At 35.4% G+C, this 24,774-nt stretch overlaps 1 protein-coding gene across 6 annotated transcripts in view; it reads right to left on the minus strand.

Annotated features, from left to right (window-relative positions):
* LOC149792848 (uncharacterized) overlaps positions 1–24,531 on the minus strand; it is a 31,015-nt gene extending 6,484 nt beyond the window's left edge. For 3 of the 6 annotated variants that reach the window (XR_016422645.1, XR_016422644.1, XM_089966621.1), the window contains exons 1-4: positions 24,281–24,530; positions 16,088–16,209; positions 12,880–12,932; positions 4,229–4,580 (exon numbers count right to left, since the gene is read on the minus strand). Coding sequence is in view for 4 of the 6 variants with exons in the window: in XM_089966621.1 (XP_089822747.1) it covers positions 4,229–4,580; positions 12,880–12,932; positions 16,088–16,187 (505 nt within the window). In the remaining 2 variants the exon portion in view is untranslated. Of the gene's footprint in view, positions 1–4,228; positions 4,581–12,879; positions 12,933–16,087; positions 16,210–24,280 lie in introns of all 6 variants that reach the window. The other 3 variants (XM_089966622.1, XM_089966623.1, XM_089966624.1) reach the window with 3 other exon arrangements.
* Positions 24,532–24,774: the final 243 nt, after the last annotated feature.

Raw genomic sequence — 24,774 nt, forward strand, 5'->3', positions numbered from 1 at the left:
TGTCTTTAATTATTGTATGTGTCATAAATCTCCATTAACCCAGTCCAACATTTTATCAATAAAGTTTTGTCCTTAATTATTGTATGTGTCATAAATCTCCATTAACCCAGTCCAACATTTTATCAATAAAGTTTTGTCTTTAATTATTGTATGTGTCATAAATCTCCATTAACCCAGTCCAACATTTTATCAATAAAGTTTTGTCTTTAATTATTGTATGTGTCATAAATCTCCATTAACCCAGTCCAACATTTTATCAATAAAGTTTTGTCCTTAATTATTGTATGTGTCATAAATCTCCATTAACCCAGTCCAACATTTTATCAAGAAAGTTTTATCTTTAATTATTGTATATCACATTTCAGCCATCTTACAATGCTACTTAATGGTTAGCATACTAGGTATGTGTAACATGAACAAGTCCATTTCCATTCTCAATTCCACTTTATGATTCCTGCGAGTATAGATTTCAAAATGTATATACAAGAATACCTGTAACTGTGAGATTATGTTGCAACAGTAAAATCTAATTACAGGTATTTTATATTTTCTGTCAAGAGCTGATAAACTGAAATTCCTTGCAAAAATGTCCTCAAACATTCACAATTTTATGTATGACACTGCACTAAAACATGACCAATTAATTGAATTGATTTTAATTGATTGATTTAATTAATTTTAACTGATTGATTTAATTGATTCTGGCAAAATCTACAGTTTATTATAATTTAATAAATCCCATTGCATAGAGAAGATGCTTGTCTTTCATCTTGAAACATGAGACCCTACAAATGTCTGATACTCTGATAGCCAAAGAAATTTGTACAAATTCATTATAGCAGAGACTGACCAAATTCATTCTACATTATGGAGACATTGCATTATAATTGCATACAAAGATATGATCAATCTAAGAATGTGGATTTTTCTTTCAAACTCCCTATGATTGCTTTCAAAATGCTGCATTTTCTTAAGGTCTAATTTTCTATTTTTAAATATCAATCAAAATTAAAAATGTTGCTTGAAAGTCGAAAAATGAATACAGTAAATACACTTTTTCGGTAGCTTGATTTTGGTCATATTTTTGTTAATGTCCCCTTATGAAAGTTTGCGAATCAAACTGTATTCTTTAAATGCAGACAAAGAATTTTCTTGCAAAATCTGTGTGATAACCCTGAAACTGTCCCTCTTTTTCCCTATCTTTCTGTCTCTCTTCATGAACGAAAATATTTTGATATTTTTTAACTTCTGTAAAATACCAAGTTTGGTCACAGTAAATCACAATATTATATCCTTAAAAAAGAAAATCATGACCTTTATACTCGAAATTTAATACAATATCATGGATATAATCTACATCAATGACTCTCATGCACGGTTTGGTGAAAATCCAAAACTACTCCTTGTTTGAATCATTGAAATCTTTACAGTTTAAAGTATTAAGTGATGACTTAGACTGGTTCCATAAACTCATCCTCATCCCTCCTACCTTACCACATAAAATCATCCCTCCTACCTTACCACATAAAATCATCCCTCCTACCTTACCACATAAACTCATCCCCCCTAACTTACCACATAAACTCATCCTCATACCTTACCACAAAAACTCATCCCCCTACCTTACCACATAAACTCATCCCCCCACCTTACCACATAAACTCATCCTCAGCACCCCCTTCCTTACCACATAAACTCATCCTCAGCACCCCTACCTTACCACGTAAACTCATCCTCTACACCCCCTACCTTACCACATAAACTCACCCTCATCCCCCTACCATACAATATAAACTCATCCTCAGCACCACTTACCTTACCACATAAACTCATCCTCAGCACCCCCTACCTTACCACATGAAATATGGGTCACATTGACCTGCTTTTAATATTAGTTACAAGATGCATCCTCTCAATAAGTTTCATGATTCCAGGTCAACAGTATTATAAAGAAGGTGAGAAAACTCATCCTCAGCTCCCCTACCTTACAAAATTAAACTCATTCTCAGCACCCCTACCTTACCACATATTAAACTCATCCTCAGCACCCACTACCGTACCACATAAACTTATCCTCAGCACCCCTACCTTACCACATAAACTCATTCTCAGCACACCTACGTTACCACACAAACTCATCCTCGGCACCCCCGACCTTACCACATAAATTCATCCTCAGCATACAATCATCTAGTTGCATGATTCCAACAGTCTATGAGATAAGCCCAAATCAGTGAAGCATGAAACACATGCTACAGTGACCTATTTTTCTGATGAGGATGTAGTGCTCATTAAGATGCCCCCCACCTACTCTCTGCAAGTTTCATTATTCCAAGTCTAACATCCTGATATAGGGTGGCAAAATCATATTTGGTTATGACTAAATGTAAGGGTTAACCAAAGCCAGTATAATGTGAAATATAGGTCAAAATGACCTTCTTCTGCTGTAAGAGGGATGCATACAATCATATAGTTTGATGGTTTTTGCATAACAAAAGCTGAAGAAATAAACTTTCTCAAAATTGCACAGAATTTTCTGGTTCTAGTTTTCCATGCTGACATTTTCTTATAAAAATTCAATATTCAAGGAGTTTCATCCAAAGAACTACAAACAATTCAATATAAGCTGCAGAGAAATTTCCGTACAGCTTAATTTTTTGCAAAAACTTTTCCTCAGAACACCAAGGAATTTGCTTTCAGTGCTACGCTGGAGATATTTCCTTGGATATCCTTGGAGTAATATAGATGTTCAATTTCAGGAAGTCAAGAATGTTAACTAAAAGTTATGGACATAATGAACAACATTGACTTTAGACTTCCATTGTGGCACACAGTACAACAAAAGTTAGACTACCATTGTGGCACACAGTACAACAACATTTAGACTACCATTGTGGCACACAGTACAACAACATTTAGACTACCATTGTGGCACACAGTATGACAACATTTAGACTACCATTGTGGCACACAGTACAACAACATTTAGACTACCATTGTGGCACACAGTACAACAACATTTAGACTACCATTGTGGCACACAGTACAACAACATTTAGACTACCATTGTGGCACACAGTACAACAACATTTAGACTACCATTGTGGCACACAGTATGACAACATTTAGACTACCATTGTGGCACACAGTATGACAACATTTAGACTACCACTGTGGCACAAAGTATGACAACATTTAGACTACCATTGTGGCACACAGTATGACAACATTTAGACTACCATTGTGGTACACAGTATGACAACATTTAGACTACCACTGTGGCACACAGTATGACAACATTTAGACTACCATTGTGGCACACATTATGATAACATTTAGACTACCATTGTGGCACACAGTACAACAACATTTAGACTACCATTGTGGCACAGAGTATGACAACATTTAGACTACCATTGTGGCACACAGTACAACAACATTTAGACTACCATTGTGGCACACAGTACGACAACATTTAGACTACCATTGTGGCACACAGTATGACAACATTTAGACTACCACTGTGGCACACAGTATGACAACATTTAGACTACCATTGTGGCACACAGTATGATAACATTTAGACTACCATTGTGGCACACAGTATGACAACATTTAGACTACCATTGTGGCACACAGTACAATAACATTTGGACTACCATTGTGGCACACAGTATGACAACATTTAGACTACCACTGTGGCACACACAGTACAACAACATTTAGACTATCATTGTGGCAAACAATATGACAACATTTAGACTACCATTGTGGCACACAGTATGACAACATTTAGACTACCATTGTGGCACACAGAATGACAACATTTAGACTACCATTGTGGCATACAGTATGACAACATTTAGACTACCATTGTGGCACACAGTACAACATTTAGACTACCATTGTGGCACACAGAATGACAACATTTAGACTACCATTGTGGCACACAGTATGACAACATTTAGACTACCACTGTGGCACACTGAATGACAACATTTAGACTACCATTGTGGCATACAGTATGACAACATTTAGACTACCATTGTGGCACATAGTATGACAACATTTAGACTACCACTGTGGCACACAGAATGACAACATTTAGACTACCATTGTGGCACATAGTATGACAACATTTAGACTACCATTGTGGCACACAGTATGACAACATTTCCAAGTCCATGCCATTATAGTTAGACACACATATTACAACAAAATGAACTACCTTGATGAGGCTGGACACTACGAGCATCTAGACTGGGCATTTCACTCTGCTCTTGACCGGTAACACTGTTTGATATGATATCCTGAATTGCTTTAGTGGTCATCTTGATGTCTTCAATGCCAATTCCTATCTCTGCATTTTCCATTATCTCAATCAATTTATCATACTGTCCTACTGTAATCACACATTTAACTTCAAGGTGAGACAACAAATCATTCATTGTCTTGATTTTGGCCACCGTTTTAGGTTCCAGATATGTCCTTGATATTTGTTTTAAGCTCTCAAGAGAGTCCTCTGTAATAAGTCCATCCAACTTATTTAAAAGCCAATTATGTTTCATCCGTGCATCAATCTGAAAGCAAAATTTATATCATTATCAAAAACAGTGTGTGATGAAGCAAACAAATTGGGAAATAGTGATAAATTATACTAGATTTTCAATTGTGTTCCCATTTTATTTTTTAAACAATTCTTAAAAACCAATTTTTTAATAAATATTTTATCTATGTAATGATAATAAAATGACTTATTATAAGTTATCATACCTATGTCAATTTTACTGCAATCATTAGGCAGCTAAGAAAAGATATGATAAATCTGTAAAACTATAAAAGCAAATCAGGGTTGGGATGATGCAAGAAGAAGAAATGTTCTGAACAGTTAATTTTTAAATTCAAGAAAATATAAATCAATTTATATATAAATGAAACCTATTAAATGCCACTATATCAATGAGGGATCACTAATAGCAATCAGGGATCACTAATAGCAATCAGGGATCACTAATAGCAATCAGGGATCACTAATAGCAATCAGGGATCATAGCCAGCTATCTTCCCTTAATTTGACAGATGGCAGGATGGAACAATACTGTCCAAGATTACTTCCTGTTTACTTCTTGCAAGACAAGTGTGTAAAGAATCAATAGCATCTTCAACATTCTTTGAGAAATGTCTCAATCTTATGAATGATGGGCATTTCCATCACTCAGAGAGGAGTTAAAATGAGGAGAAGTTAAGCTATCAGTCAATAAATATTAGGTATAACTGGTGACATTCTTGTCAAAATTGGATAATCACAGTTTCTCATACCTGATAAAAAATGGAATACACATTATTTTCACATTATTAACTTTATTGCCTTTTTTAATGTTGTTATTGTTTTTCAGCAGATTCAATTCCCTAAAATTAAATAATTCACCCACCATTCACAATTTGTTTTGACAAATTCTTTTGATGTTTAGTGGATTAGGTACCGGTAATTTAGTGAAAATTTCTGACCTCCTTTAAAACAATTTTAGCTGTTTGGTTTGGGAATACAGTAGTGTGTACAAGATTCTTGGTTTAGCTGTTTAGTTTGGGAATACAGTACAGTGTGTACAAGATTCTTCGTTTAGCTCCTTTGGTTTGGGAATACAGTACAGGGTGTACAAGATTCTTGGTTTAGCTCCTTTGGTTTGGGAATACAGTACAGTGTGTACAAGATTCTTGGTTTAGCTGTTTAGTTTGGGAATACAGTAGAGTGTGTACAAGATTCTTGGTTTAGCTGTTTAGTTTGGGAATACTGTACAGTGTGTACAAGATTCTCATTGAATATTTATTGCATTAAATGGATGTTTGGTACACTATTTAGCTGCTTTCATATTTGTATTACAGTCAACTGTTTTTTTTTGTTCTCAGTGGTTAGAGCATCTGACTCGAATGTGGGAGGTCATGTGTTCAAACCCCTGCTGAGTCATACCAAATACATTTTACACAATTAATGCTGAGCACCTAGTGAGGCAGCTGGTTAGTACCATTTTTATAAGTCTCTGGTATGACTCAGCCAGGGTTCAAACCCACGACCTCCCACATCAGCGAGGTGTTCACTCTAACCACTAGACCACCCAAGCAGTAATATGGAAAGAAGAAAGATGTAACAGACACTGCTCAGCATGATTGTTATTATCAAATACAAGGGTCTCAATTCTCATCATGAATGTTATTACAAAATACATGGGTCTCAATGCTCATCATGATTGTTATTACTATCAAATACATGGGTCTCAATGCTCATCATGATTGTTATTACCAAATACTTGGGTCTCAACGCTCATCATGATTGTTATTACCAAATACATGGGTATCAATGCTCATCATGACTGTTATTACCAAATACATGGGTCTCAATTCTCATCATGACTGTTATTACCAAATACATAATTTTAATGCTCATCATGAAGGTTATTACCAAATACATAATCTTAATGCTCATCATTATTGTTATTACCAAATACATGGGTCTCAATGCTCATCATGATTGTTATTACCAAATACATGGGTCTCAATGCTCATCATGATTGTTATTACCAAATACATGGGTCTCAATGCTCATCATGATTGTTATTACCAAATACATGGGTCTCAATGCCCATCATGATTGTTATTACTACCAAATATATGGGTCTCAATTCTCATCATGATTGTTATTACTATCAAATACATGAGTCTCAATGCTCATCATGAATGTTATTACCAAATACATGGGTCTCAATTCTCATCATGAATGTTATTACCAAATACATGGGTCTCAATTCTCATCATGATTGTTATTACCAAATGCATAATCTTAATGCTCATCATGATTGTTATTACCAAATACATGGGTCTCAATTCTCATCATGATTGTTATTACTATCAAATACATGGGTCTCAATGCTCATCACGAATGTTATTACCAAATACATGGGTCTCAATTCTCATCATGATTGTTATTACCAAATACATGGGTCTCAATGCTCATCATGACCGTTATTATCAAATACATGGGTCTCTATTCTCATCATGATTGTTATTACCAAATACTTGGGTCTCAATGTTCATCATGAATGTTATTACCAAATACATGGGTCTCAATTCTCATCATGATTGTTATTACCAAATACATGGGTCTCAATTCTTATCATGATTGTTATTACCAAATACATGGGTCTCAATTCTCATCATGATCGTTATTACCAAATGCATATTCTTAATGCTCATCATGATTGTTATTACCAAATACATGAGTCTCAATGCTCATCATCATTGATACTACCAAATACTTGGGTCTCAGGTCTCAATGCTCATCATGATTGTTATTATCAAATACATGGGTCTCAATGCTCATCATGTTTGTTATTACCAAATACATAATCTTAATGCTCATCATGATTGTTATTACCAAATACAAGGGTCTCAATTCTCATCATGAATGTTATTACCAAATACATGGGTCTCAATGCTCATCATGATTGTTATTACTACCAAATACATGGGTCTCAATGCTCATCATGAATGTTATTACCAAATACATGGGTCTCAATGCTCATCATGATTGTTATTACTATCAAATACATGGGTCTCAATTCTCATCATGAATGTTATTACCAAATACATGGGTCTCAATGCTCATCACAATTGTTATTACTACCAAATACATGGGTCTCAATGTTCATCATGAATGTTATTACCAAATACATGGGTCTCAATGCTCACCATGATTGTTATTACTATCAAATACATGGATCTCAATGCTTATCATGATTGTTATTAACAAATACATGGGTCTCAATGCTCATCATGACTGTTATTACCAAATACATGGGTCTCAATTCTCATCATGATTGTTATTACCAAATACTTGGGTCTCAATGCTCATCATGAATGTTATTACCAAATACATGGGTCTCAATTCTCATCATGAATGTTATTACCAAATACATGGGTTTCAATGCTCATCATGATTGTTATTACTATCAAATAAATGGGTCTCAATGCTCATCATGATTGTTATTAACAAATACATGGATCTCAATTCTCATCATGAATGTTATTACCAAATACATGGGTCTCAATGCTCATCATGATTGTTATTACCAAATGCATAATCTTAATGCTCATCATAATTGGTATTACCAAATAAATGGGTCTCAATTCTCATCATGATTGTTATTACTATCAAATACATGGGTCTCAATGCTCATCATGAATGTTATTACCAAATACATGGGTCTCAATTCTCATCATGATTGTTATTACCAAATACATGGGTCTCAATGCTCATCATGACTGTTATTACCAAATACATGGGTCTCAATTCTCATCATGATTGTTATTACCAAATACATGGGTCTCAATGCTCATCATGAATGTTATTACCAAATACATGGGTCTCAATTCTCATCATGATTGTTATTACCAAATACATTGGTCTCAATTCTCATCATGATTGTTATTACCAAATACATGGGTCTCAATTCTCATCATGATCGTTATTACCAAATGCATATTCTTAATGCTCATCATGATTGTTATTACCAAATACATGGGTTTCAATGCTCATCACCATTGTTACTACCAAATACTTGGGTCTCAATTCTCATCATGAATGTTATTACCAAATACATGGGTCTCAATGCTCATCATGATTTTTATTATCAAATACATGGGTCTCAATGCTCATCATGTTTGTTATTACCAAATACATAATCTTAATGTTCATCATGATTGTTATTACAAATACAAGGGTCTCAATTCTCATCATGAATATTATTACCAAATACATGGGTCTCAATTCCCATCATGAGTGTTATTACTATCAAATACATGGGTCTCAATGCTCATCATGAATGTTATTACCAAATACATGGGTCTCAGTTCTCATCATGATTGTTATTACCAAACTAGGTTCATGGCCCATCCTAAGACGAGAACATAAAAAGTACAAAAATTAATTTAAAAAGTTAGGAAGAGCAATTCTAAAATCATGTTTGAACATAAAAATATAAAAAAGTGTTACAAATATAGGATTCCACCGCAAGTTTCAAACTGATGACCTCTTGTTAACTGCCCATCCTAGCAACCGGAGTCATAACAAGTCTAAAACATCTTTTCAATAAAACTTAATTTCATTTTTATCGCTGTTGAAAAGTGTCATTGAATGCAATATTAGAAGTAAACCATTCATCATTTTCTCACAGTCAGCCATGTGAAGAGTTTTCTTTGATGTATACTTTAATACTGTTGTGATATTTGGATCACAATAATGAAGCATAAATCTGTCTTTGAGAGAACACGGGCTCATTCAAATAAATACCTACATGTTCAAATGTCTGTCCCTGCCCTTTTTTTATTGTGATTGCAAATGCAGGTATGATTGGAAATTGCCTACTCTTCAATACAAATGGCAAACTGACAAAACTTGGTGTGAGGTCAATGTGAGAAATATGATGGAAGTGGAAGCAATCTATTCACAGCAGATTCAAAAATGTATGTGAATTGTTTTTTATTTCTATTGTTGGGATATAAAAAAACATTGGCTATTGTTCATACCAGAAAAATTTAATAATTTGTGCATGAATGATATATTTCATAACAATTTATAATAATCTGTGCATGAATGATACATTTTATAAAGATTTATAATTTGTGCATGAATGATACATTTCATAACAATTTATGATTTGTGCATGAATGATACATTTCTTAACAATTTAAAATAATTTGTGCATGAATGATACATTTCATAACAATTTATAATAATTTGTGCATGAATGATACATTTCATAAAAATTTATAATAATTTGTGCATGAATGATACATTTCATAACAATTTATAATAATTTGTGCATGAATGATACATTTCATAACGATTTATAATTTTTTTACTTCTGCCAGAACCTAATCTGTATGCCTTAGTTTGTTAGTAGTGTGGTATGAAATAAATAATAAAAGAAGAAAGATTCAACATAAAAAAGAAAAATAGGAAAATAAATTTAGATGAGCAATTTTAAAAGAAAGTTTGATCATACAAATACAAAATGGTATAAAAATAAATTTGGGATGCCACCATTAATTTCAAATTCACAACCTTGAGTTTGGCAGCCAGATTGCCTGTCATAGGATGGGCATGATATAAAAAGTTACAACAGGGTAATAAAAAACAGCCAGATTGCCTGTCATAGGATGGGCATGATATAGAAAGTTACAATATGGTAATAAAAAACAGCCAGATTGCCTGTCATAGGATGGGCATGATATAGAAAGTTACAATATGGTAATAAAAAACAGCCAGATTGCCTGTCACTGGATGGGCATGATATAGAAAATTACATGGTAATAAAAAATGTAAAACAAATATAAAATATTGGGATAAGTGAGCTTTAAAGAAAGTTTAAACATTAAAATACAAATAAGTAAAAAAATTAATTTGGGATCCCACTGCAAGTTTTGAACTCGCAACCTCTTGTATGGCAGCTGGATTGCCTGTCCCAAGACAGGAGTTATAAAAGTTTTATCATGGGAATTTTAAAAAAGTAAAGACATTTGGATACTGCTACGAGTTGGGATACTGCTATGAGTTGGGATACTGCTACAAGTTTTGAACTTGGGGCCTCTTATTTGGCAAGCAAGACACATAAAGGAAGAAATACAAATGTGGCTTTTTATGTATATGATACCAAGGCTTCAGTACTAATGACTATTAGTACCAAATACAAAGGCAAATGTACTGTGCAAACAAAACTAAATTAATATATCGACTGCACTTTGTGTGACACAAAAGCTTATAGAATTCAGTTATACAATTATTTATTCTATAAAGGAAATTATGAAAAGTCTCATTATTTCTTACAAATTTTTCAACGATGTCATCCTTGAAAGGATTTTTAAAAATTATTTAAATGAAAATAGTTTGTTATATTAATGGTATTCTCTACCAGACAATAATTTGGGGTAAGACTATCAGAGTCTTATTGTCTTTATTATGAAGTCTCTGTCCTCTAATTTAAAATGGGCGTATACATTTGATATTCAACTCACACACAAATTTGTTGTTGTTCTTGTTGTTATTGTTGTTCTTGTTGTTATTGTTGCTGTTGTTGTTATGATATTAATGCCATTTTTCAGCATGATGATAGCCAGGATCTGAGAACACCCCAGGAAAAACAACTGACCCACAGGAAGCTACAGGTAAGCTTTTGCACAAACCCAAAACTTGAACCAATGATGTGGACAGAGGTCAGATGGCACCGATTGGTAAAGCGAGTACTTCAGACGATGTGGCATGTCTCCCCCACCACCAAGAACACACACAAATATAAGTTAATACATTGTAACTTATGGTTGATTCAGACATGCCATAAAAGCAGCAGGTAAGTTCCATACTTGTTTGTCTCTGCAACTTTACCAAAACTCTAAAATATTATCCATTACACTTACACTGACTACTCCATGGTGCACATAAGAAAGGTTATCTATTGCTGGTCACAGAGAACAAGTTTTGAACTGTTCAAATGGATGGAGTCCAGTATATAAACGTATACCTACATTATCATTTTCAACAATGAAAACTGAGAAGGTAAATAGTTGTGTTTGCATCTCAGATGAAGTGAGTTTTTATTGAGGTTTCTCAGAAATTAGTTCATATGGTATTTCATTATCACTGTCAACCATAACCTCCTTGACATTTAGGTCAAAGTGAAGATCTGCATTTCATGCCATGTATTATGAAAACATGACCCAAATACATAATTAATCTCATGTCAAATTATCTACCATAGTGACTCATGAATACAATTCATTATGAATGATACTGGAGAGCATGAATACACAACGGGTTGTTACGTTACCAATACCTACAAAAATCACTTGTTTCTGATGTAAGACGAACCATGATCGTCGAGATCAGATGCGGCTTTGATGCTGAACATTGGTCCCTAATTTCTCTCCCAATCACTTCTTGCCTTGGCATCAGCTTGTTCAAGGTTATTCTGCATATCTGTTTTGTGTGCTAAGTTCTGTCTGTGATTAAGGGTTGTGGAGCTAATTCCTACCTGACTTTTGTCATGATTCTAACATGTAAACAAGAGTTTGCTTGAATTTGAGTTCAAGACCTGACCTTGTTTATGAGTTAGTGGGTTCTTCAATACAAAATTCTACTGCATCACAGGTCAGGTGGAATATGTGTAAACAGAGACTTTAGTAAACAAATATTCATTCCTGTATTATGATAGGTCTGTAGAATCAATTATAGTTGTGTTTTAATATAATTTGACAGGAATTAATTAAATTATTCATAGAAATTACAAAGTGCTCAATGACTTTTTGGACTAAATGTCCCCTTTAGGTTTATTGAGAACTCATTCAAAGATATTCTGGATAAATATCATTCTAGTAAATAAGCATATTCAAGACTACTGGCACATCAGCAAATTCAAGACAACTGTACATCAGGACATGCAAAACTATTGCTACATCAGGACATTAAAGATTGTTGGAATTCATTTGGAACATTCTATACTTCTGGAATTGTGATAATGTATCAAGGTTTATTTTGGGTTTAATTCACAATACTGTAATTTGTTCACAAATTTTCACTTTGTAACTTAGAGAAATAAATTATTTGTTTATTTCTTAGAGAAATAAATTATTTGTTTATTTTACTAAACTTGTTGGTTTCCCATTCTTACTGTTACACAATTTAAGACCTAGAGTCATATAAAAAAAATTTAAAAATTCATTAGTTACTAATTAGTACCAAAATCATAAAAATATTTAGTTAAAACAAATACATGTACATAAATGCTAATCAGTAGGCCAAACATAACTTGGTAGACATGTAAATTTACTTACTGGTACATCATTTTCTGTCACAGTCTTCTCTGCATTGGTATTTGTAGGTGTCCCTTCAAATACAGGGGTACAATTAAGCAAAGCTTAGCACACCACATGCAAAAATGTGATTACATGAACAAAAAGAAAAGAAAAATACCACAGCTATGGTTATGAAAAAAGCAAATTTGGAACAATGTGAACAAGAATATAACCGATGTAGATTGAACATTATCTCCAATGAATGCAGACTTGGTTTGGGCACTGTGGGTTAAACACGATTTTTCAACACCTAATAGGTTATATATGGAAGCCAGTATACCTGGTGGTGGAAGAACCACTGACCCACAGGAAGCTACTGGCAAGATTTCTCACACAGGAAGACCCCAAGACTCAAACCCATGTCGACAGAGGTGAGATTGCAGTGATCAGTAAAGGCGAATGCCTTAGACCGCTTGGGGCACCCCAATGAATAAATGATGAAAATATATATTTTGCAGTTTTGAAGTGTAAATGGTACATAAAAAGATTAATATTAAAAAATAATTTTGAAAATAATATTTTAGTAAAGTAAACTACCAGTACTGATTGGTGTTAGAACAAGGGACTACAGTATTACTTTCATATGACATTATAAATAGGATGATTTATTTGTAAATAAATAAAATCCTAATGATGCTGACTTTCCTGTTCTTAACAAGATTTTATGCTGTAATTGTGATGTATTTTACTAACACAGTTTCATTCGATATGCAGATACATCAACACGGCGAATATAATTTTAGTTTTATGCAAATTTTTTAAATTCTATCATTAAAAGCTGCTGATATAAAGAGGAAGCAAACATTACTGTAGTACCTAGATATACAGCAGATTAGTATCAGGCAGTTAAGGGTACCTAGATATAGAGCATATTAGTATCAGGCAGTTAAGGGTACCTAGATATACAGCAAATTAGTATCAGGCAGTTAAGGGTACCTAGATATAGAGCAGGTTAGTATCACGCAATTAAGGGTACCTAGATATACAGCAGATTAGTATCAGGCAGTTAAGGGTACCTAGATATACAGCAGATTAGTATCAGGCAGTTTAAGGGTACCTAGATATACAGCAAATTAGTATCAGGCAGTTAAGGGTACCTAGATATACAGCAAATTAGTATCAGGCAGTTAAGGGTACCTAGATATACAGCAAATTAGTATCGGGCAGTTAAGGGTACCTAGATATAGAGCAGATTAGTATCAGGCAGTTAAGGGTACCTAGATATACAGCATATTAGTATCAGGCAGTTAAGGGTACCTAGATATACAGCAGATTAGTATCAGGCAGTTAAGGGTACCTAGATATACAGCAGATTAGTATCATGCAATTAAGGGTACCTAGATATACAGCAGATTCGTATCGGGTATTTAAGGGTACCTAGATATACAGCAGGTTAGTATCACGCAATTAAGGGTACCTAGATATGCAGCAGATCAGTATCAGGCAGTTAAGGGTACCTAGATATACAGCAGATTAGTATCATGCAATTAAGGGTACCTAGATATACAGCAGATTCGTATCGGGTATTTAAGGGTACCTAGATATACAGCAGGTTAGTATCACGCAATTAAGGGTACCTAGATATACAGCAGATCAGTATCAGGCAGTTAAGGGTATCTAGATATACAGCAGATTAGTATCGGGCAGTTAAGGGTACCTAGATATACAGCAGATTAGTATCAGGCAGTTAAGGGTACCTAGATATACAGCAAATTAGTATCAGGCAGTTAAGGGTACCTAGATATACAGCAGATTAGTATCAGGCAGTTAAGGGTACCTAAATATACAGCAGATTAATATCAGGCAGTTAAGGGTACCTAGATATACAGCAAATTAGTATCAGGCAGTTAAGGGTACATTAAAAATATACAGCAGTTTAGTATCAGGAAGTTAAGGGTACCTAGATATACAGCAGATTAGTATGAGGCAGTTAAGGGTACCTAGATATACAGCAGATTAATATCAGGCAGTTAAGGGTACCTAGATATACAGCAGATTAGTATCAGGCAGTTAAGGGTACCTAGACATAAAGCAGAATAGTATCAGGCAGTTAACAGTACCTAGATATCAGGCAGATTAGTATCAGGCAGTTAAGGGTACCTAAATATACAGCAGATTAGTATCCGGCAGTTATGGAGTCATGGTGGCTCTTTAGGTGGCGCTCTATAGTTTCGTATTTTGCATAGGGTTAGGATTTATAAAAAAAAGAATTTCCCCGGCTTTCCTCACTGGTTATACTGGCTATTTAAAAAAGACCTTGTATATCTTAGGTATAATGCAAAGAACCTTTAATTCCCTTTATTTTGGTGTATGATTGATGGGTGTAATATGGGTTATAGAGTATACAGCTTGGCCTTACTTCAGATGTGCAACTTTCAAAAAAGTGCTAGCTCTACTTGGTCATTTTCACTTCCTGAACTTCAGAGGTAAATTGTATAAAAAAGATCCGATAACTTTTTTTTACATTTTATATATTTGATAATTCATTCATTGCACTTTCAGAAGCTGGTATTGTCTAGTCTGGCAAAATTAATTTTCCCTATTTTAATAGCTGCTATGTATAGTGTACTCAAGACTAATTCAGACTGATTTTTTTAACACAAGGGAGCAGTCATTTTAGTTAGCAGTGTGCTTAAATCATGTAAAATTTCCAAAAGTACAATATCCAAAAGAAATATCATCCACATTACATTAATGTAGCATAGAGGTATGCCAACATTCTCTCCATTGTGCATGTTTTAAATACGAACTACTTCACCTTACATACGTCACTCTCTCAAAAGTACACATTAACTGGTGAGTGCTCCCTTAGTTAAGGCATCAGATTCATTAACATAAGGGAGACAATTCAATTTCCACCATAGAATTTCCCAGATAGGCTCCTTTGGTGTTTCCTTGTGCAAATCAAATTACTTTACATGCATCAAAACAATACAACTTTCAACGGTTGCTGTGCCTTTAGATATCCAATTACCAAAATAATATAACAAGTTTAGCTGCGGATCCAATACTTGGGATATACAATGCCTTGATAGTGAACCTATCTGAGTTTAAGGTGACCTAGTACCTTATAATACAATACACATTTAGGGCTCAACCCCCAGACTAGACATAAAAAACCCAACACCTAAGCTGTTAAGAGTGCTCAATATAAACTGTGCTAAAAAACAAAGGGCTACAATTTTACCTCTGTTGATAATAACACGGTATCCAATAACTACAAGGGCTGTAACTCCAGCACCTACTGTTGCCCCCCAAACCAGCTCTTTGCTCAGTAATGCAGGCATTTTCTTCTTTCACTAAACTGCTCTGTGTAAAGTTCATGGAAAGAAAAAGATAGGGTAGGTTAATACATGTACACCCTCACTGCTGTAATGTTGTTAAGACAGTTCAGCAGACCAAATATGTTCCCATCCAAAACATTAAAAAAAAATCAGAAATACGGCAAAACCCCTCATAACCAAAATCCCTTGGGACCCTAAATTCTTTTGGGGTTTATATGTAGTGTTTGGTTTACTGAGGTTTATGCTGATATGAAAAAGTCCCTTGCTGTATGCTTGTGTGAGAAAAGAGAGACAGAATGTAATTTATGAGAGCAAAAGAGTGCACAAAATTAAGAAAGCTGTTATTATTTTTATTATTATAAATGCATGTATTTCATGAAGAATTAGCTCAACAATATAGGTTCCTGCCAAAGATTGTATCCTGTTGCATAAATAAATACAGTTGCTCCATGCAGAAATACAGACTTCATCACAAGAAACATCCAAGGAATGAAATACAATACTTTTATAACTTTACCAAGTCCACTGGAATTATGAATGATACACCAAATGTTTAAATAATCCTTATAAATAAAGGATATTTTCTTTTCCTATGTAAGTACTGGATATATTCATCATGTGATTCCTATGTTAGTACTGGATATATTCATCATGTGATTCCTGTGTTAGTACTGGATATATTCATCATGTGATTCCTGTGTTAGTACTGGATATATTCATCATGTGATTCCTGTGTTAGTACTGGATATATTCATCATGTGATTCCTGTGTTAGTACTGGATATATTCATCATGTGATTCCTGTGTTAGTACTGGATATATTCATCATGTGATTCCTATGTTAGTACTGGATATATTCATCATGTGATTCCTATGTTAGTACTGGATATATTCATCATGTGATTTCTATGTTAGTACTGGATATATTCATCATGTGATTCCTATGTTAGTACTGGATATATTCATCATGTGATTTCTATGTTAGAACTGGATATATTCATCATGTGATTCCTATGTTAGTACTGGATATATTCATCATGTGATTTCTATGTTAGAACTGGATATATTCATCATGTGATTCCTATGTTAATACGGGATATATTCATCATGTGATTCCTATGTTAGTACTGGACATATTCATCATGTGATTCCTGTGTTAGTACTGGATATATTCATCATGTAATGCCAAAAACATTTTAATGAGCTCGTTAAGTCATGAGTTAAAATATGTAGATTTTGGTATCACAAGATCAAACACATCCGTTATTGATGTGAAAAAGAACATTTTAGTTTTATCATGTACAAATGTTGCTCCAGAATCAAACTTTAGATGTTTAAGCTCACTCTTTGGCATAAAAACTCATCCCCAATCCCTTTATATAAATTCACCTCACTTTCATAGCTTGTTCATATAAATAAACAAGACTTAAGAAAGTGGTAGGATCAGGTGGACCTAATCTGTCAAAGTACATGACCTTTTTGTCATTTTGAAAACTATTTGACCCTGTCTGAAAACAATGCAAGTCCCATTCAGCAATGCATTACACTGGGTCTGCAGTTGTTGTCAAGTATATAAGGGGAAATAACTTCAGAGATACAAAGATGGCATCTGGTCAGATTTCTTTATCAAAGATTAATTTCCATGTATGAAATGTTAAGCAGTATCTATTCCAGCTCACAAAGTACTTTTTTATTTTTGTTGTTCCAGGTACAACATTTGAAAGTAAACACAACCAAGCATCACATGGCATAATAAGAAATCACATATTTTCAAATCATAAGGATGCATTTTTCACATGTGAATATATACAAATATGTTTATCACATCTAAAAATACAGGAATGGAAAAAAACATGAAAATTACTTCGCCAAGAAGTCTGTATATTTCAAACTTAAGTATGTAATAATTCACAATGTTCACAGTTCATGAGCCTGTCTTACAAGAATGCATGAAGCCTGGCTTATAAGAATACATGAAGCCTGGCTTACAACAATGCATGAAGCCTGGCTTACAAGAATGCATGAAGCATAGCTTACAAGAATGCATGAAGCCTGACTTACAAGAATACATGAAGCCTGGCTTACAAGAATACATGAAGCCTGGCTTACAAGAATACATGAAGCCTGGCTTACAAGAATGCATTAAGCCTAGCTTACAAGAATACATGAAGCCTGACTTACAACAATTCATTAAGCCTGGCTTACAAGAATACATGAAGCCTAGCTTACAAGAATGCATGAAGCCTGACTTACAAGAATACATGAAGCCTGGCTTACAAGAATACATGAAGCCTAGCTTACAAGAATACATGAAGCCTGGCTTACAAGAATACATGAAGCCTGGCTTACAAGAATGCATGAAACCTGGCTTACAAGAATGCATGAAGCCTGGCTTACAGGAATACATGAAGCCTAGCTTACAAGAATACATGAAGCCTGGCTTACAAGAATACATGAAGCCTGGCTTACAAGAATGCATGAAGCCTGGCTTACAAGAATGCATGAAGCCTAGCTTACAAGAATACATGAAGCCTAGCTTACAAGAATACATGAAGCCTAGCTTACAAGAATGGATGAAGCCTGGCTTACAAGAATGCATGAAGCCTGGCTTACAAGAATGCATGGAGCCTAGCTTACAAGAATACAAGAAGCCTGGCTTACAAGAATGCATGAAGCCTGGCTTACAACAATGCATTAAGCCTGGCTTACAACAATGCATGAAGCCTGGCTTACAAGAATACATGAAGCCTGGCTTACAACAATGCATGAAGCCTGGCTTACAAGAATGCATGAAGCCTGACTTACAAGAATGTATGAAGCCTGGTTTACAACAATGCATGAACCCTGGCTTACAAGAATGCATGAAGCCAGACTTACAACAATGCATTAAGTCTGACTTACAAGAATACATGAAGCCTGGCTTACAAGAATGCATGAAGCCTGGCTTACAACAATGCATAAAGCCTGGCTTACAAGAATACATGAAGTCTGGCTTACAAGAATGCATGAAGCCTGGCTTACAACAATGCATAAAGCCTGACTTACAAGAATACATGAAGCCTGGTTTACAAGAATGCATGAAGCCTGGCTTACAAGAATACATGAAGCCTGGCTTACAAGAATACATGAAGCCTGGCTTACAAGAATGCATGAAGCCTGACTAACAACAATGCATTAAGCCTGGCTTACAAGAATACATGAAGCCTGGCTTACAAGAATACATGAAGCCTGACTTCCAACAATGCATTAAGCCTGGCTTACAAGAATGCATGAAGCCTGGCTTACAAGAATACATGAAGCCTGGCTTACAAGAATGCATGAAGCCTGGCTTACAAGAATGCATGAATCCTGGTTTACAAGAATACATGAAGCCTGGCTTACAAGAATGTATGAAGCCTGGCTTACAAGAATACATGAAGCCTGGCTTACAAGAATACATGAAGCCTGGCTTACAAGAATACATGAAGCCTGGCTTCCAAGAATGCATGAAGCCTAACTTACAAGAATACATGAAGCCTGGCTTACAAGAATACATGAAGATTGGTTTACAAGAATGCATGAAGCCTTGCTTACAAGAATACACGAAGCCTGGCTTACAAGAACACATGAAGCCTGGCTTACAACAATGCATGAAGCCTGGCTAAAAAAGAATACATGAAGCCTGGCTGACAAGAATACATGAAGCCTGGCTTGCAAGAAACATGAAGCCTGGCTTACAAGAATGCATGAAGCCTGGTTTACAAGAATGCATGAAGCCTGACTTACAAGAATACATGAAGCCTGGCTTACAAGAATGCATGAAGCCTGGCTTACAACAATGCATGAAGCCTGGCTTACAACAATGCATGAAGCCTGGCTTACAACAATTCATTAAGCCTGGCTTACAACAATGCACGAAGCCTGGCTTACAACAATGCATGAAGCCTGGCTTACAACAATGCATTAAGCCTCGCTTACAAGAATACATGAAGCCTGGCTTACAACAATTCATTAAGACTGGCTTACAACAATGCATTAAGCCTGGCTTACAAGAATACATGAAGCCTGGCTTACAAGAATGCATGAAGCCTGGCTTACAAGAATGCATGAAGCCTGGCTTACAAGAATGCATGAAGCCTGGCTTACAACAATGCATGAAGCCTGGCTTACAACAATGCATTAAGTCTGACTTACAAGAATACCTGAAGCCTGGCTTACAACAATTCATTAAGACTGGCTTACAACAATGCATTAAGCCTGGCTTACAAGAATACATGAAGCCTGGCTTACAAGAATACATGAAGCCTGCCTTACAAGAATGCATTAAGCCTGGCTTACAAGAATGCATGAAGCCTGGCTTACAAGAATGCACGAAGCCTGGCTTACAACAATGCATTAAGTCTGACTTACAAGAATACATGAAGCCTGGCTTACAACAATTCATTAAGCCTGGCTTACAACAATGCATGAAGCCTGGCTTACAAGAATGCATGAAGCCTGGCTTACAACAATGCATGAAGCCTGGCTTACAGCAATTCATTAAGCCTGGCTTACAACAATGCATGAAGCCTGACTTACAAGAATGCATGAAGCCTGGCTTACAACAATGCATTAAGCCTCGCTTACAAGAATACATGAAGCCTGGCTTACAAGAATACATGAAGCCTGGCTTACAACAATGCATTAAGCCTCGCTTACAAGAATACATGAAGCCTGGCTTACAAGAATGCATGAAGCCTGGCTTACAAGAATGCATGAAGCCTGGCTTACAACAATGCATGAAGCCTGGCTTACAACAATGTATTAAGCCTGGCTTACAAGAATACATGAAGCCTGGCTTACAAGAATACATGAAGCCTGACTTACAAGAATGCATGAAGTCTGGCTCACAACAATGCATTAAGCCTCGCTTACAAGAATACATGAAGCCTGGCTTACAAGAATACATGAAGCCTGACTTACAACAATGCATTAAGCCTCGCTTACAAGAATACATGAAGCCTGGCTTACAAGAATACATGAAGCCTGACTTACAAGAATGCATGAAGCCTGACTTACAACAATTCATGAAGCCTGGCTTACAACAATTCATTAAGCCTGGCTTACAACAATGCATGAAGCCTGACTTACAAGAATGCATGAAGCCTGGCTTACAACAATGCATTAAGCCTCGCTTACAAGAATACATGAAGCCTGGCTTACAAGAATACATGAAGCCTGGCTTACAACAATGCATTAAGCCTGGCTTACAAGTATACATGAATCCTGGCTTACAAGAATACATGAAGCCTGGCTTACAAGAATACATGAAGCCTGGCTTACAAGAATGTTTGAAGCCTGGCTTACAAGAATGCATGAAGCCTGACTTATAAGAATGCATTAAGCCTGGCTTACATGAATACATGAAGTCTGGCTTACAACAATACATGAAGTCTGGCTTACAAGAATACATGAAGCCTGACTTACAAGAATGCATGAAGCCTGACTTACAAGAATGCATGAAGCCTGGCTTACAACAATGCGTTAAGCCTGGCTTACAAGAATGCATGAAGCCTGGCTTACAACAATGCATGAAGTCTGGCTTACATGAATACATGAAGCCTGGCTTACAAGAATACATGAAGCCTGGCTTACAAGAATGCATGAAGCCTGGCTTACAACAATGCATTAAGCCTGGCTTACAACAATACATGAAGCCTGGCTTACAACAATGCATGAAGCCTGGCTTACAACAATACATGAAGCCTGGCTTACAACAATGCATGAAGTCTGGCTTACATGAATACATGAAGCCTGGCTTACAACAATACATGAAGCATGGCTTACAAGAATGCATGAAGCCTGGCTTACAACAATGCATTAAGCCTGGCTTACAACAATACATTAAGTCTGGCTTACAACAATACATGAAGCCTGACTTACAAGAATACATGAAGCCTGGCTTACAAGAATACATGAAGCCTGGTTTACAAGAATACATGAAGCCTGGTTTACAAGAATACATGAAGCCTGGCTTACAAGAATGCATGAAGCCTGGCTTACAAGAATGCATGAAGCCTGGCTTACAACAATACATGAAGTCTGGCTTACAACAATACATGAAGCCTGGCTTACAAGAATACATGAAGCCTGACTTAAAAGAATACATGAAGCCTGGTTTACAAGAATACATGAAGCCTGACTTACAAGAATACATGAAGCCTGGCTTACAACAATGCATTAAGCCTGGCTTACAAGAATACATGAAGCCTGGTTTACAAGAATACATGAAGCCTGACTTACAAGAATGCATGAAGCCTGACTTACAAGAATACATGAGCACTGTATGCTGTTTCTTTAACATCATTGTTTGACTAATGTGGCTTGTATTAATGAATCCAGTTCTTGTGACACTGTCAAATAACAGTAATCCTTAGCACTCACTAAGTTTTATAAATCTCTTTATAAGATCTAAAACTCATGTGTATCATATCACTGCAGACTGGCTCAGACTCATCATCCTTGCTTTCATCATCAGCCTGATTCCTTTCATGAAATTGCAACATAATTTCACTCTCCCAATCATCAAAATTATCCTCAGGAATGTCATTGTCAAAATTATATAGGAATAAATGACTAGCCAGTCAAGCCAAGGGAAAATCATCCTCATCATCCTTATGGACATGATCATTGTCAGCATTAATTGAGAAGCCAGCAGCTTCAAAGATGTTCAAAACAGAGCTATTGTCAAAATCATTTTATTTTTACAGATAGTGCACATTCATAAGAAGACCAGGTCCTAACCTCTACAATGGCTTGGCACATAGATGCTGTGTACTGCCTGTAGCTAAGACCGTTGTACTACAAGTCAAAAATATTACAAAGGATCTTGCACCTTTATTATCATGCCAACCAGTTATTTTTGTGTTCTAGTGCAAGTGTAAACATTCATTTGTATACATTTGCTGATCTCTGCAACATTCTGCACACACTAACTCACCTTAGTACACTATATCCTGAATGTCTGATCAATGGTTGACTTCATGGCTCAGTGTGTGTGTGTAAGTAAGTAACCAACGACATCTGAATGACATATCACAATGTTCATTGCAGAGCATGCAATTTTATCAATCAATAAAATTTTATACAATTTATAAGCCATTCCTTTTATTACAAACATAGCATGATTTTTAAAAAAGTCAGCTGTGAAATACGTCATTCAGACTTGGTACCTGTATTTGGTGGAAATACAGATGTGTTATAGGATGGGGTATCAAAAAAGTACTGGACATACAGATGTGTTATAGGGTGGGGCATCCAAAAAGTACTGAAAGAAAAACCATGATCACTTTTGTACTCGAGTTTTTTCTGTCAATACCTTTATAAGTGAGTTTCTCACCCCATCATACAACAGCAGTGCCACAAAAAAGAATACTGTTCAGCAACTTTATATTGTACAACTGCATCATTATTTCGTATATTTTACAAAATTAACTCTCTTTTCCACCAAGGTCCCATATGTTTATCCTATTTGACTTTTTCTTCACCATCTTGGTTTGTTTGGTTGTTTTATGCTGTCCTGTTAAAATAATATTAAATATGTTCCGCATGAAAACAACGGCTTTCAACCCCATCAAAATACATGGCCCCTTTCAGAAATATATGATTATACTCCTGTTATATATTTATCTAAGGCACAGGGGCTCGTATTGTTGCTTACAACTGACCTGTCATACATGCAATATATAATGTAGTTATAACTTATTATATAATTAAACAGGTCAATTGTAAGCAATGATACGAGCTAATGTGATCTAAGGGACCATATATATTAGAATTGTCGTGACTGTGAAATTAATATGTTCCCGATGCCATGCTGTTTTCCTGATATCTATATGTCTACATACTTAGTATAAAATGAATCATGCAATAGAAGGGTTTTGACCCTAACAATAACTTTTATGATCTTAAACCATTTTAGTATCAAGTTTGCGTCCGATACACGTGCATCAAACTAATACAATACTGTAAATTACGTGCGTCACTTTTACCACAATGTACTACAATCTACCACAATCATGCACAATAATCTACAATCTACCACAATCTTTACAGTAAATCGTATTGCCGGTAAATTACCGTGGTTTACTTTCGGTTTTGAAGTTCTTGCGTTTTAGTAGTCGGCACTCTCATTCGTCAACTTCCTTTTCCTATAAAACTTCGGTCACTCTTTAGGCGTCGCTTGCATACGTTGATAGTATATATTGTTTTAAAATTAAAAACATTTACAGTCATTAATATAAGAAAGACAGAAAATCAAGAGCCTGCGCAACCGGAGTTGATAAAAGTCGTCAATATAGACTGGTTCCCTGTATACCTAGGGTAGGTCCTAAATAAGCAATATAGACTGGTTCCCTATATACCTAGGGTAGGTCCTAAATAAGCAATATAGACTGGTTCCCTGTATACCTAGGGTAGGTCCTAAATAAGCAATATAGACTGGTTCCCTGTATACCTAGGGAAGGTCCTAAATGATCAATATAGACTGGTTCCCTGTATTCCTAGGGTAGGTCCTAAATAAGCAATATAGACTGGTTCCCTGTATAAGCAATATAGACTGGTTCCCTATATCC

The sequence above is a fragment of the Sinohyriopsis cumingii genome, chromosome 8 (genome assembly GCF_028554795.1).
Source record: "Sinohyriopsis cumingii isolate HCF-2022 chromosome 8, ASM2855479v2, whole genome shotgun sequence".
NCBI classification, from domain to species: Eukaryota; Metazoa; Mollusca; class Bivalvia; order Unionida; family Unionidae; genus Sinohyriopsis; species Sinohyriopsis cumingii.